Genomic DNA, 15,479 nt, shown 5'->3' on the forward strand with positions numbered 1-15,479 from the left:
CCCTCCCTCTCAGTGGTAAAAGCAATTGCCTCATACCCAGTTTCTGTGTTCAAAACCCCTTTGACCGGGCTCCCTCCTTGCCCCTCCCTCTGGGCCAGACACCGGGCTTCATTTATCCTAGCCCTGGACCTCCGCTGGATTTCCTCCCCCCTCCCTCTGTGCCGACACTGCACGGGCACATAGGGGGTTAACTGCCACTATCTCCTGCAGGCACTGTTAGGCACAGCGGGCGGCCGAGCGCACCGCTGTGCTCTGAATTTTTTCTTTTTACCTCGCTACCAGAGGGGAGCGGAGGAGGTTCCCGCTCCCCAGCGCCATAATCCGCCCTTCCAGGGAGCGGGCGCTAAGCGCGCTGCTCCAGAAGAGAACTGTGGGATCGTTTGGTGCCAGCACTGTGTCCGGGCGGCGTTAAATTTAGGCCCCGGCTTCACTTTGGGCCTACCCCTTCCTTCTTCCTCCGGCCCGCGATGCGTCTCACGGCCGGAGGGCGGTTCTAATGTCACTACGTCCCGGGCGGCGCACTTCCCCCTCTGTGCCCTGGCCGGCCTGTCAGTAGAGCGGGGTGCATTCCGGTCGGCCGTGTCCATGACTTAGGCCCCGTCTTCATGGCCAAATTCTTCCCGCCTTACTTCCCCCCTCCCCCAGTAGCCCAGTAGCCCGCAGAGCCCCGCCCCCTGTTTTCAAGGCTATTAACCCTTCCTGGCCAGCCATCTTTTGAGGCTGGCGCAGGATTATGCCTATCCGCAAGGCAATGTGTTTAATCTAATTTAACCCCTTTCTGCCCTTGTCACCTGAGGATGGGCATCCCAGTTTTATTTAAAAAAATCTAAAGAAAGTCCATTTCAAGTCCTGCCCCCTCAGACCTTATTACCTCAGGACCACCCCGTCTGTATCAGACTGGGCCAGTGTCCTAACACGGACAGAGGAAGACCTCTCAGTTCTCATTCCACTCCGGGCAGTTTGGTTGATAGGCACCACCTGCGCAATCCAATGGAGGTCCTCCGGACCATTCCAATCACCCTCTGGGGTCGTTGGTGTTAAAGCACTACCTGCGCAATCCACTGTGGACCCCTGGACCTTCCCAATCACCCTCCGGGTCGTTTGGTTGATAAGCACTACCTGCGCAATCCACAGGTGGACCTCTGGACCTTCCCAATCACCCTCCGGGGTGGTTTGGTTTATAAGCACTACCTGCGCAATCCACTGTGGACCCCTGGACCTTCCTAATCACCCTCCGGGTCGTTTGGTTGATAAGCACTACCTGCGCAATCCACTGTGGACCCCTGGACCTTCCCAATCACCCTCCGGGGTGGTTTGGTTTATAAGCACTACCTGCGCAGTCCACTGGTGGACCTCTGGACCTTCCCAATCATCCTCCGGGGTCGTTTGGTTGATAAGCACTATCTGCGCAATCCACAGGTGGACCTCTGGACCTTCCCAATAACCCTCCGGGGTGGTTTGGTTTATAAAACGGTACCTGCGAAATCTACTGATGGACCTATGGTCTTCCCAATCACCCTCCAGGGTCGTTTGGTTGATATTCTCCACCTGCGCAACCCAATGGTGGACCTCTGGATCTTCCTAATCACCCTTCGGGGTCGTTTGGTTGATAAGCACCGCCGCGCACTCCAATGGTGGTTCTCTGGACTTCCCAATCTCCCTCCGGGGTCGTGTGGTTGATAAAGCACCGCCTGCGCAATCCGGTGAGTGAACCTCTAGAAGTTTCCATTCCACCCCCGGGTAGTTTGGTTGTTAACTCCCTCCGGCGAGTCTGCGATCGCCATGGACAAGATTCTCAGAGTTAAGACTGCACACAACGGGCCAGACCAGGATATTTTCCTCCTCGGTCACCTCCACACCCCACCCTTCCTCCCTAGGGTCACGCTCAGACGCACCCTCCTCTCCCTGGAGAGGTTCGGTCCGAAGGGGGGATCAGTGGTTCGGTCTCTGCCGTGATTCCGGTGCAATCTTCCAAAGTGGCGCCCGAGGTAGACAGCAGTACTTGTCGTATGCATTACCCCCTTTCTTAGGCAGAGTATTTGCACTACTACTGGATACAGTACTCCCTTGGATATTACCTCCCTCCATGGGGTCTAACCGCACTAGAGCTGTTTCAGTGCCGGCAGTCGGCGTTTCCCCTCTTAGTAGGTGGCGGAACTGCATTCCCACTGGGGGCAGTACTGACTGTTTGCATTAGTCTCTTCCATAGGTGACGCTATGGCATTGTCCCTGCTTCAGTGTTTACTGTATATCTTACCCCCTTATGTAGGTGGGGTATTGTTACAGGACTCTCCATATGCCTTGCCCTTTCCGTAAGGGGCGTATTCTCTCTACTTGGATTCAGTTCCTGCTAGATGCATTGCTGCATTGCCACCCTTCATGGTGGGGTACTTGCACTACCACTGAGTGCAGTGCTTGCCTTAAGCATTACCCCCTTTCATTGGAGGGATAATTGCAACATTGCCCTTTCCACAGTGATCCACTACTGTGGGGAATGAGTACACATCTTGGATGTTGCACTTCAACTACGCCTGGTCTATAGAGGCATTAGCTTCTTCTACAAGTGGAGCGTAGCGAGTATCAATACACGCTGGTGCCCTGTACTCTTCTTCTAATGGTATTCCACCAGTGGATACTGTGGCTGTTTCCACGTGGTGTCCTTTTCCTTCGGTGTCGGTTTGGGGCATGAATATGACAACCTCTCTCCTCACGGGGTTGCCCAGCGCCACTCATGTGTCCTAGCGTCCCCTATCTCCAGGGTCCTCCATTGAACCAATATGTGTCTTCAACAATGTGTAGTGCATGCACCATGGCACGTAATATTGTGATTACGTTCCAGCGAGTTGAGTATTGCACCATTCTCTATCCACCATTCCTGATGTGGGAAGTGGTTGTGCTGGCACTCTGGTTCAGCTTTGCAGTGTGTTCTCCTCTGCTGGTGCGGAGTTTTCGCTGGTACTAGCGTTCGCAGTCGCTGCAGTGTGGCATTCCATCAGGTAGGGGTTCTACCCTGACGCTGGCTTGGCTGTTGTTCCTGTTCAACGTCCTTCCCAGGTGGAGGGTTTACGTTTAGCTCTCCTTCCCTGAGGCAGTATGGTACCATGGCTTCTGCTGGACTGCTCTAGTCTGCCCCTCAGTTTGTGCTGGCGGGCACGCTACGGCTCCTATGCACGGTTCCTTCGTCAGGTGACGGATTCTTCGGTGGCTACTTCTGTGTAGTGCCAGTCTCAGATGGGGAATGGGCTTCGCAAACCTTGGTAGCTCCTACGTTACTACTTCCCCTCATCTATGTTGATGCAGGGTATTGGTTCTGTGTTTTTTTTTCTTCCAAGTCTTGTTCCCGCCCGACTGTTGGGCTGTGACTTTTTTTTTTCAAATCCTATCTGTTGGTCCTGGGTGTACTACCCGTATCTACAACTACCTCTCTCATTACTTGACTAGTGACTGCCATGTCAGTCCGATGTAGTCATGACTTTTCAATGCTCATTCCTTGGCTAGACTACGAGACTCACCACGCCAGGATGAGTGGGGGTGCTGTCACGACTGTTGATGGAGTTTCGTTCCTGGACCGGAACACCCCTTTTATTCTTCCTCCTCGAGGCAGGAGTTTTTTTCTCTCATCTTGGTCTGGTCGAAATTTCCGTCGAGCAGTGTTGCTACACCGTCAATACACGGTCGCTGGCGGAACTCCACCGCCGGTGATTCTCATATCGTCTCTACTTTTACCTATCCAATGTGTTGATTCCTTGGCTTGTGGTTGAACATGCCTCATTCAGGCGTTTTTTCTCAGTGGTTTATCAGCCAGCTTCTCAGTCTCCCCACAAGCCTCTTCTGCTCGGGGGACATTGGTGGACCACTTATCATTTCCGTGGAGCGCTTCCCTTTAGCAGGGGTGCATCCTGTGGTTCTGGGTTTTTGGTTTGGCCATTATTTCCTTGCTGTGTCAGGTTCGCATACCGTCCTCCTTTACCGCCTTGGGATCTGACCTTAGTCTTTTCAGCGCTCTGGAATTCTTCCCTTGAACCTCGCGGGAGATGTCACACCGACTCCTGTCCTGGAAGGTGGTCTTTTTCTTGTGGCTATCACATCCATCAGACGGGTGTCCGGGTTGGGGCGTTCTCTTGCAGAGAACCTTCTAGTTCTGACAGGCATAAGCAGTTCCCCGGCCCGTTCATTCCTTTCTCCCGACGGTGGTCTCTTGTTTCCATATCAATGAAGAAACTGTCCTTCCATCACTGTGTCCCTTCCCTTCACACCCTAGGGAAAGGGAGTTAGGTCATTTGGACGTTGTCAGGGCTCTGGCGATCTATTTGCCAGCCTCCAGTTCCTTCCGGCATACGGACTCTCCTTTTTTGTCATCCCGGAGGGTCCTCGCTAGGCATTGGCTGGCCTCCAGGGTGGCAATTGCACGTCTGCATTTTCTTAAGCATACTGCACCCGGGGCAGGATTCCGCCCTTCGGTGTCACGGCTCACTCCACCAGAGCGGTGGGCGCTCTTGGGCTTGAAGGATTCAATGTTCGGCCGCACAGTTGTGCAGGGCGGCTACTTCTCCTTATGCACATTCGCTAAATTCTGCCAGGTGCACACTTATGCATCGGCGGGTACCACCTTGGACCGCATGGTCTTGTAGGCAGCAGTTCTTAGTTGTCTGCAGGGGCGCTTGCTCCATGGGTCTGTGGTTTTCCCTCCCTGTGGACTGCTCTAGGTCGTCCCACGGTCTCTGTGTCCCCCAAAGAATATGGGCGAGAAAACAAGATTTTTGTAAAACTTACCAGTAAAATCTCTTTTTCGCTCTTCATTGGGGGACACAGCACCCACCCAGTATTATTGTTCGGCCACAGTGGTGGCTGTTGCTGGTTAGAACCTGGTTCAGTTCTTGGCATTGTTGCTGTTCCACGTTTTTCGTTGGTTTACTTGCTTCTCACAAACTGAAGCTCTCTCTCCAGGCTGGAGGGGGTATAGCTGCCAGGGGAGGAGCTAACAGCTTTTACTAGTGTCAACGCCTCCTAGAGGACATAGCTATACCCACGGTCTCTGTGTCCCCCAATGAAGAGCGAGAAAGAGATTTTACTGGTAAGTTTTACAAAAATCTCGTTTTTTCTAAGCAATACGGGCACATATAAACATGGGACCAACAAAGATGTCTTCAGCTGCTAAGCGCACATGTAACAGGTCAGCCGGTGTCATAGGTACAAAACTGCTGACAGATGCCCTTTAAGGCAAATTAATGCTAATGCTTTATAACCAACAGCTGTTTTGTGAATCTTCTCTCTTTCAGTTTTTTTTGTGTGTTTTGCTTTTTTTTTTCCAGAATGTGTGTATGACAGAATAGCACAAGAGACTATGGACGAGAATGAAATTGCACAAAGGCTCTCCAAAGTCAACAAGTACATCTGCGAGAAGATAATGGACATCAACAAGTCTTGCAAAAACGAGGAAAGGAAAGAGGCGAAATTCCTCCTCCAATAAATCTGTTACGTTTTGTAAGTTGGGGGTGATTGTCTTCTTCTACCTGTTGCCAGTGTTTTGCCTGTTTCGCAGCGTGAACCAAAACACATGCGTGACATGACACTTATGTGATCGTAGGCGCGGACGCTGCAGCACAACAACGCATTTCTTAGCGGCAGAGAATTGCGAGTTCTTATCGACAGTGGAACTAAAAACGCTAATTCATGTTTGACTCCGTCACGGGATTTTCTGCCTCTGCTCTCCAGCCGCTCAGATTTTTACCGCCAGTTCTAGTTTGCGTCGGAGCTGCTCATGTTTTGCACTCTTCACTGCCAGGATTTGCCAAAATTTAAAATGTTGCTAAAAATTGTGTTTTAAAAGTATTTCCCTCTAATATATGAAAAAAAAAGTTGTATTTAAATATTAACCCTTGAACATAGCGATACGGATCCTATGTAGAGTAACTGGACAATGTTTCTTTTCAGTCTGAGAAAGATAAGTGATAACCCATATACTGTATAATCCACAAGGGCAGCCATATTGTTTCTGGTGACATGGCAACAATAAGTGGCTGTTCACACGCATCAAAATTAGCCACCCTCACAGTTTCTGCAGCGGTTGTTCACTGTAGATGCTGCAGGACCTCTGTGGCTTTAAGCAATGTCCGTGCAGACGCCATACCAAGAAGGGACATGCCCCTTCTTGATGCGGTTGCAGCTTTAAACCGCTGGTCCGAGAACTGCAGCACTGCTTTCCATTGAAAAGAATGGGAGGCAGACATCATGCGGCTGCCGGCAGAATTGTGGCTCTGTGTCCCCACCAAAATTCCACCTGCAAATACCTCCATGTGAACGGCCCCTTATAGCTCCTGGAAGGCTTGGTGCTAACTTTCTCAGACTCCTGAAGTCATTTCATGCACAGACCCTGTACGAGGGTACACAGATCCCAAGCCGAGTGGAAAGGTAAGGAAAGAAACATCTGTACAATGCTAGCCCTATAGGTTTTTTTTTATAAGGGATTTCCCCATCTTATGAATCCATAAGATATGCCAGTTGTGAGGGGCCCGATCTCTAGGACCACCACAGATCCTGAGCTGTGCAGGGAAATACAGTGAAGGGGGCACAGCACGGAAGCAGCACTGTGGCCCCATCATCCTCAGGATATGTCGGGGTCCCCGAAGTTGGATCCCCACTGATCATAAAGTAATGCCATATCCTAGAAATATTTTGTCACTTTATACGTTAGGAATTACCCTGTAAGTGGAAATGTGCTTAAAGGGGTTTCATGGCCTCTTAAAGAGGACCTTTCACCGATTCTTACCCTATGAACTAAGTATACAGACATGTGGAGCGGCGCCCGGGGCTCTCTCTGCACTTACTATTATCCCCGGGCGCCGCTCCTTTCTCCCGTTATCCCCTCCGGTACCTTTGCTCCTTAAGTTATAGTAGGCGGGTCTTCCCTTGTCCTGTGGGCGTCTCCTTCTCCTAGGCTGTAGCGCTGGCCAATCGCAGCGCACAGCTCACAGCAGTGAGATCCCCGGGCGCCGCTCTACATGGCAGCATACTTAGTTCACATAGTTTTTACAAGTGAAAGGTCCTCTTTAAAGGAGTATTCCCATCTGAGACAATGGGGGCATATCACTAGGAGATAACGCCAATAGAAGTATATGTGGTTTAATAATAAATAACAAGCTAATCGCACATCCATCATGGCTCTAGTATCACATAGTAACATAGTACATAAGGCCGAAAAAAAGACATCTGTCCATCCAGTTCGGCCTGTCATCCGGCAAGTCGATCCAGAGGAAGGCAAAAAAAAAAAAACCTGTGAGGTAGAAGCCAATTTTCCCCACTTTAGGGGGAATGATAAATTCCTTCCCGACTCCAATCAGGCAATCAGAATAACTCCCTGGATCAACGACCCCTCTCTAGTAGCTATAGCCTGTATTATTATTACGCTCCATTTATTTGTGTAATACGCAAATAAATTAAAAAGGTTAAAAACACCAACACAGTGGTGGTGACCACACGGCAGGATAAATGCAATAAAGTGCAAGTGCAGAAAGTATTTTGAGGGAGGTACTATAAGGTGCAGATTCAGGAGTACTTAAATAACACACAGCCTAATGGTATGGCTATAAATTGTACAGATCAAATAACATGTAAAAAATATGCGATGCAGTATAATACAAAGTATATAGGCAGATATCTCTATAGTATCCACCAAATAATTGTGTCCAGCCTCAGGTCAGACCACCACCACGCCAGCCTCAGGTCAGACCACCACCACGCCGCTTATTAATCTATTTGTGTACGCTAATCACGTCTGCAATATATGTTTAATAAAAAAGTGATACTAGAACCATGATGGATGTGCGATCAGCTTGTTATTTATTATGGAACCACATATACTTTTATCGGCGTTCTATTCTATGGTGTATATGGGTTGATTATAGGTGGGGATATAGGTTTGGTTTTTATATCACTAGGATATGTCCCCATTGTCTGATAGGTGCGGGTCCCGCCGCTGGGACCCACACATATATCGAGAACGGAGCGGAGAAAATTGTGGCTGAAGGACCCAGGGGTAGCACCAAGCGCTCTCCAGAAGTGAATGGGAGCGCACCGCACATGCACAGCCACCGCTCCCAATCATTTTTACGCCTGGCGGAAATAGCCGAGGCAGCGCCCAGCTATTTTCAGCAACCTCATAGAAATAAATGGAGGGCGGCTGCGCAGCGCGCCCTCCACCACTGTCAGGGCTCCGTTCTCGGTGTAGGTGCAGGTCCCACCTCTGGAACCCACACCTATTAGACAATGGGGGCCATATCTTAGTGATATGCCCCCATTGTCTGAGATGGGAATACCCCCTTAATATTGATGACCTGTCATCAGTATCTGATCGGTGAAGGTCCCACAACCGGGACCCCCATCAACCAGCTGTTCCCCGCAGTCTGGCACTTTGAAAAGAACTGGAAGCACGGCGCCATTCACAGTGTAGCGGTTGTACTTTTAAGTGCAGTTTACTTCGCTTTGTTCACTTTTATGTTGTCAGTTATTTTTATATGTTATTTCTGTCTTTAATACTGTGGCCAGAGTAAAACGATGTCTTATGGGCACTGTTCATGTATTCTAGCTCGGCTCTGCTCTGCTGTTTTGCACATATTATACTACATGCCATGAGTTTTCTTGACATAGTACTTGAATGTGAGTTTTCTTATAGTGAATTAATGCACTTATTCGGATGTATTAAAAATGCCTCAAAGCAAAAGTGACCTTGTTACCCCTAGCAGCCATTCGGAGTCCGTGTTTTCTAAGCTGCATTCTGATTGCTTCTTACGGTCTCAGAAAGACTCATTTTTCTTTGAGACATGAGGTCCATCTTTCCGTTTCAAAACGGTCAAAAATCTGCTGCTGATTGGTAGAATTTTTCATCGCGTTTCATCTACATCGGTCAAGCAGAACAGGGACCGTATTAGGCTCTGGTGACACTTGCATTTAGGGGTTTCTGTCAAGCTTTATGATATTTTTGATGGCGCGAATAGCCCAGCGTGCAGCTCTGCCATCAAAAATGTCAGAAGGCCGTTAGACCCTATTAGGATATTTCCCCACGGTCAGGTTTCCAGATGCAATTTTGCAAGCCAAAGTCAGGAGTGGATCGTAAAAGGAGAGAAAGTATTACGGTCCATTCACACGTCCGTAGAATGTGTCCGCACCCATTCCGCAATTATCCGGAACGGGTGCGGACCCATTCATTCTCTATGGAGCAAGAATGGACAGTGTGCTGTCCGCATCCGCATTTCCGGAACGCGGCCCCAAACTTCCGGTCCGCAGCTCCGGAAAAAAAAAAAGAACATGTCCTATTTTTGTCCGCAATTGCGGCCAAGAATAGGCAGTTCTATGGGGCTGCCGGCCCGGTGTATTGCGGATCCGCAACACACCATGGACGTGTGAATGGACCCTTAAGGACAAATAAGACTTCTCTTTTTTGAATTCACTCCTGGTTTTGGCTTCCAAAACTGCATCAAGAAACCTGACCGTGTGAACGCACCCTTATGGTTTTTGGGAGTCTTCCAATGTCCATTTGCATTGGCTGTTCCAGGCATTAAAATGGGAGCCATGATGTCTACGAGTAAACAGAGCCTAATACCCTGTGGTGTGACCTGCCGTTTTCTGGAGATTGTACCTGCTATAACGATTAGATACGTATTCTGCAGTATTGTGTCTGCCTGTCCACAACCCATTCTAGGAAGGGAGAAAAACGCTCGTCAGTAGCTTTCGTAACGTAAGGAGCATTTCTGTTCTCTTTTTTCTTTTTATACATTGTGGTGTCTTTACTTTTGCGGACATAAAGTGGGGCCCAACCAGTTAGATGAAAGCACACATTTTCCAGCACAGGTCATACAATGACTGATGTTTTCTGCTTGGCTGCTGTGGGTACAATGTGTAATGTGCTTTTGTTCTCTTGGCTCTTTTATTTTATTTTTTATCAAGGTCCCAAGATCAAAATTTATATATTTGGTGGTATAAAACGGGTATATTGTTGATGACCTATCCTCGGGATAGATCATCAATGTCTGATCGGTGGGAGCCCAACTCCTGTCACCCCTGCCGACCTGCTGTTTTGAAGAGAACGCAATCCTCCAGGGAGCACTACGCCCTCTTCCTAGGCCAGTGCGCATAATGGGATTGAGCTGCAATACAAAGCATAGCCACAATGCAATGTAGGGCGCTGTGCTCGTTATGCTGGGAGGAGGCCACATCATTCGCCAGAGCACCGTGGCCTCTTCAAACAGCTGGTTGACAGGGTGATAGGTGTAAGACCCCCACCGATCGGATATTGATGATCTATCCTGAGGATAGGTTGTCAATATTGTACTTCCAGAAAGCCCCTTTTAAAGAGAAACTCTGGCCATCGAGAGCCGTTCAGCAACTCCAGTATTAAGGCAGGCATGGCCAACCTGAGGCTCTCCAGCTGTTGCAAAACTACATCTCCCAGCATGCTCAGACTGCGTACAGCTATCAGCCTGCAGCAGGGCGTGGTGGGAGTTGTAGTTTTACAACAGCTGGAGAGCCGCAGGTTGGCCATGCCTGTATTAAGGGTTTGCTTAGTAATGGACTCTGCTAGTGAGGGTGCGCGGTTACGTAATGTGCAAATCTGGATCAGATATGTTATTGCACAGTATAAAGGAGCCGCCGTGGTAGTACGTAGGTACTGTGGCGAAAACTATAACTAAGCCCCATTCACTCCATCAATCCGACCCTCAATAAGGGGAATGTCCTAGTGACGTGTCGTCACTTACTGCGATTGAGAAACTCCTTTACATTACCAGCGTTCACAGTGCCACCAGTTGTGCCAAGTCCATTTATAGGTGCCAGGCAAATTTACATTGTGAAGCATCACACATAAACCATATGAATTTTCTCTGTATATTTAATGGGCAAATTTTAACCATATTCCAGTTTAGGTAGTCAGTCATTCGGGACCCCCTCTGTTAGCCAGGACGAAGCTAGACTTGCTCTGGAGGACTTGGTACAGCCATGAATTACAGGACTTCAATGGACTGACACGACGGCAGGTCCTTGGTAACGTGAGGATTAGACCAGGGATGCCCAACCTGCGGCCCTCCAGCTGCTGCAAAACTACCACTCCCAGCATGCCTGGACAGCCTACAGCTATCAGCCTGCAGCAGGGCATGGTGGGAGTTGTAGTTTTACAACAGCTGGAAAGCCACAGGTTGAGCCTCCCTGTTCTAGACTGTTGGTTTAAACCCGGTCCCCCAAGCCCTGACACCATCCAGTATACACTTTTAGATATAGTGTTTTGGCCCTAGAGGTCCTACAGGTTACTTGCTTCATATAGAGTCAATAATGTGACAAACACAGTGGGGAAAAGGTATTAAAACCAGTGCCATAGATGCAAAATATGTTGTTATTCACAGCAAACAGATGCTAGATGCCCATAATGTGCCGCGTTATGTTTACATAGAAGGAAGTAAGAACTTGGCACAGTGACTTCCCGCATACTTGTTTTTGTACTAAACGTAAATCTGTGAGTAAGTTTATTTCTTTTCTTTATGGAAAGACGTATGAAATATCAGTATGTGGTTTTATTTGCACTATTGTAATATTTAAAATGCATTGAAAATCGTGCACCCAACTTGCCCGTCACTCATTCACATTGGAGGCAGCCATTTTGTGAACTGAAGGGAATGCATGACATAGTGCCATTTATAGAAATTCTCCACTTTTTTTTGACCAAATTGTGATTGATATGCACTCAGAAATGTGTGGTCCTGAGCCCGCTTGCCCTGGTTTGCTCAGTGCCAATGGAGTTGCCTGAGAAAGACTAGTTACTAGGCCAAAAAACGCTTGTACCTAAGGAAATTGTGTCTCCAATTGCCCAGCTTTTTGCCCTAAAGAGCATTTCCTAAAATCTAGTAGAACTAAATTTAGTTAATCTGTTTCCCAGTTGCACCTATTATTGGGAAGGCCTGGTTATAACCAATATGGCCTCCATTACAACTCTCACATAAGATGTCACTCAGCCTTCTCATCTCATAAAGCTATGGCGTATCCGTAGAATATTGCTTAATCATTGGTCGGCTACTACTGTAGTTTTGTTGCCCTTGCTGTTCCTGAGAATGAAGGGGCTGCAGTGCTGATGAAGTGTTTCCCTGTACAGCGGCACCCCAGCCGCCCGTTGTGCCAGGTAACTCCCTTCCAAGTGGACATGACTACATACAAGGAGGTGGCTGGGGCACCACTGTGCAAGGAAACCAGTCAAATGGCCACATCGTAGATTCTGTGCTGCAGCCCCTTCATTCTCAGGATCATGGGGGTCCCATGACTGATCAGAAATTGTGACGTATCCTAGCAATCTGCCGTCACTTATGAGATAGTAACACACTTTTAATAATGATGAATCTGCCTATTTATGCTGTGATATCTGCCCTGATCCTGCATGTACATGATCACTCTATACAGGTAGAGGGTGCAAGTAGACATGACAAGCCAAGCTTTTTCTCTCTACTTAGTTACTGCCATATTAATCAGATTTTTGGTGAGGGAAAACGGGAGATTTTAAATGTAGATTTCACACCTTCGGTGCTGTAGATTGAGCCTCTGCTGGTAGTCAAGAAGGGAAAATCACTTGACCATGAAATTCCCACCATGGACTTATTAATCAGATTTATTTATTTTTTTTCTAAAAGACTAGATAACTTCTTAAAGCAGAAACCCAACTAAGATAATTTTCTGATGTGTCTTATAGTGGGCTCAGACACTACCAAAGGAAAGACCTCTGCGCTCTCTGGAATTCATCCACATGGTTGATTGCAGAGTTTTTTGGGGCATCATAGTAATGGATATGGATGCTTCAAACTTTCTATTTAGAGTTATGTGGGAGTCCACATCAGATGACTATTTAAAGAGGACCTTTCACTAGAATAAAAAATCTAAACTAAGTATACAGACATGGAGAGCGGCGCCCAGGGATCTCCCTGCACTTACTGTTATCCCTGGGCGCCGCTCCGTTCTCCCGCTATGCCCTCCGGTATCTCCGGTCACTAAGTTATAGTAGGCGGAGATTTCGGTCACTAAGTTATGGTAGGCGGAGTCTGCCCTTGTTCTGTAGCGCTGGCCAATCGCAGAGCTCACAGCCTGGGAGGGTATTTTCTGGCCAGCGCTACAGCAGAACAAGGGCAGACTCCGCCTACCATAACTTAGTGACCGAAGATACCGGAGGGCATAGCGGGAGAACGGAGCGGCGCCCGGGGATAATAGTAAGTGCAGGGAGATCCCCGGGCGCCGCTCTCCATGTCTGTATAGTTAGTTTAGATTTTCTATTCTAGTGAAAGGTCCTCTTTAAGGTGGATTTCCCTCTTTAATTGCTCAGAGTGTCTATATCCCCGAAACACTTGGTACTTTACCTCAGTCTCACAGCTCACAAAATGGCTGCCACCATTGAGTGCACACACCGGTACGCATACGGCAAAGCTCTGACATTGTTTTCTGCTTCTTGTGGTGTACGGCAGTTTGTTTCTATTTTAGAGAAATCATTTGTATTTTTTACTGCTGAAACTTCCAGATGGTTATTATTATTAAATACGATAAAATGATCTTCGAGCTCCTGTATTTTTGTCACAACTGGATGGCGTAAAAAAAAACTGCTGAGAATACAACTTTTCTGCTGCAAGTTAGGAAGAGAAGAAACATTTTTATTACTTTTTAAGGGTCACAGTAAACAGTAAAAGAGTAATTTTGGTCGTAACCGACTAGTAAAAGATTTGGTACTCGGAGCTAATAGGTTGTTTGATCTGTGCAGCGGCGACGCGTTGTCTCTGGGCGCAGTTTAGCTTTTGTCAGGATTAATGTATGGATTAAATTACAGAGATTTACAAAATAGCCTCCAGCTTGTACTGTTAGATACGGTATGTTACATAGATGGTCGGCGGAAGGGTGCATAACTGAAATGCAGTCATACAATGACACCGCTAACTGCTCAAAAACTATCACGGAATGATGCTTGTAAAAAAAGGAAAGGGTAGGCTATAATGTCAGGTAAGGTTGTTTTTTTCACCAAGTAACACCACTCTTGTTGATCGGTATCTTGGGCGGACTGGCCATGGACCCTACAGGTAAATTTGCAGTAGGCTGATGGCCAAGGGGCTACCCAAGCCTTCCTCTCAGCCGGGTACATAACGATCTGATGCTCTCAGCATTAATTAATGCTAGAAGTATCAGGTACGGCTACAGTTACCCTCCTGAATTCAACTTTATTATCGTCCTCGGGACCGTATCTGCTTCTGCTGGGGCAATATTTTGTGCTGCACTGTGGTATTTGGTTCTGCTAGGGCAATATTTTGTGCTGCGCTAAAGTATTGCAGAGCTCACCTACTTTGGTTGTTCCTGCATACTTGTCTTGCCCAGCCTTCTTTCAATTTGGACCTGCCTACAACATGTGGCCACTTATCTTTTATTTTTTTCCCCAGAGCTACTTTAAAGGGGTTCTCCGTGAATTAAGAAAATTGAAATACTTAAATATTACTTTATTATAAAAAGATTCCCAAATACCTTTCATTAGTTATAATGCCTCATTTTGTCTAGGGAGCAATCATTAAGAGAAATAAAATGGCCGCCGTCCTATTAGTATACACAAAACCTGAGCTAAAGAGCTGCCTTATCCTCTTCTCTGCTCTACTTGTCAAGGATTGTGATTCTGAATACAGCTGATAAGATCTTCAGATGAATCTCTGTAGGAATGGTTCATGGATGACATGAAGTACAGAGGAGGTGCCTGATGAGCAGCAGCACTTGTATGCAGTCTCTATTACCACAGCCCCACATAACCACAGCCTGTCCTGTCCATCCTCTGTACTTCATGTCTCCTCGTGAACTCCATTCCTACAGAGATTCATCTGAAGATCTTATCGTCTGTATTCAGTATCATTATCCCTGACAAGTAGAGCAGAGAGGATGATGAGGCAGCTTTTTACCTCAGTGTTGTGAAGTAACTTGTCTTGCTGTGTGATCAGAAAAGTTTTTTTGTGCACTAATAGGAGGGCGGCCATTTTATTTCCAATGATTGACCTCACTGAGGGCAGTATAAAGTAGTGACAGAAATGCTGATGTCAGCGGTGTGTCACTCATGAGCTAAAAGTAAGTGGTTGCTGAGAACCAGCATCATAATCATTGCAGCCCGGGCCTTGAAAAGAGTCAAATCTACCTGAGAAGAGTCCTGGTTATTCCTAATCTCCTGCTCTCTCACCCATCTGCTGATGATTGTCAGTTCTCTCCTAGAGAGAAAGGGAGAAAACTCGGTATTAGACGGTCAGTCATCAGCAGGAGATTATGAATAACCAGGACTCTTCTCAGGTGGCCGTGACTCTTCTCCAGGCCCGGTCTGCAATGATTGTGATGTTGGTTCTCGGCAACCACTTACTTTTAAATGACAGACCGCTGAAATAAACTCACCTGTCTCTACTTTATACTGCTGTTAGTATGGGCATCATAAAATTGATGACAGGTTC

The 15,479-nt window shown here is 47.5% G+C and overlaps 2 protein-coding genes across 2 annotated transcripts in view; both read left to right on the forward strand.

The window, feature by feature from the left end:
- Positions 1 to 6,415, forward strand: part of BEND5 (BEN domain containing 5) — a 57,458-nt gene extending 51,043 nt beyond the window's left edge. The window contains exon 7 of the mRNA XM_040407235.1: positions 5,313 to 6,415. Coding sequence (XP_040263169.1) covers positions 5,313 to 5,470 — 158 coding nt within the window. The 3' untranslated portion in view covers positions 5,471 to 6,415. The remainder of the gene's footprint in view (positions 1 to 5,312) is intronic.
- The window catches only part of AGBL4 (AGBL carboxypeptidase 4), a 1,824,141-nt gene that overhangs the window by 1,186,023 nt on the left and 622,639 nt on the right, over positions 1 to 15,479 (forward strand). The window lies entirely within an intron of this gene.

This window comes from Bufo bufo, chromosome 9 (genome assembly GCF_905171765.1).
Source record: "Bufo bufo chromosome 9, aBufBuf1.1, whole genome shotgun sequence".
Lineage (NCBI taxonomy): Eukaryota > Metazoa > Chordata > Amphibia > Anura > Bufonidae > Bufo > Bufo bufo.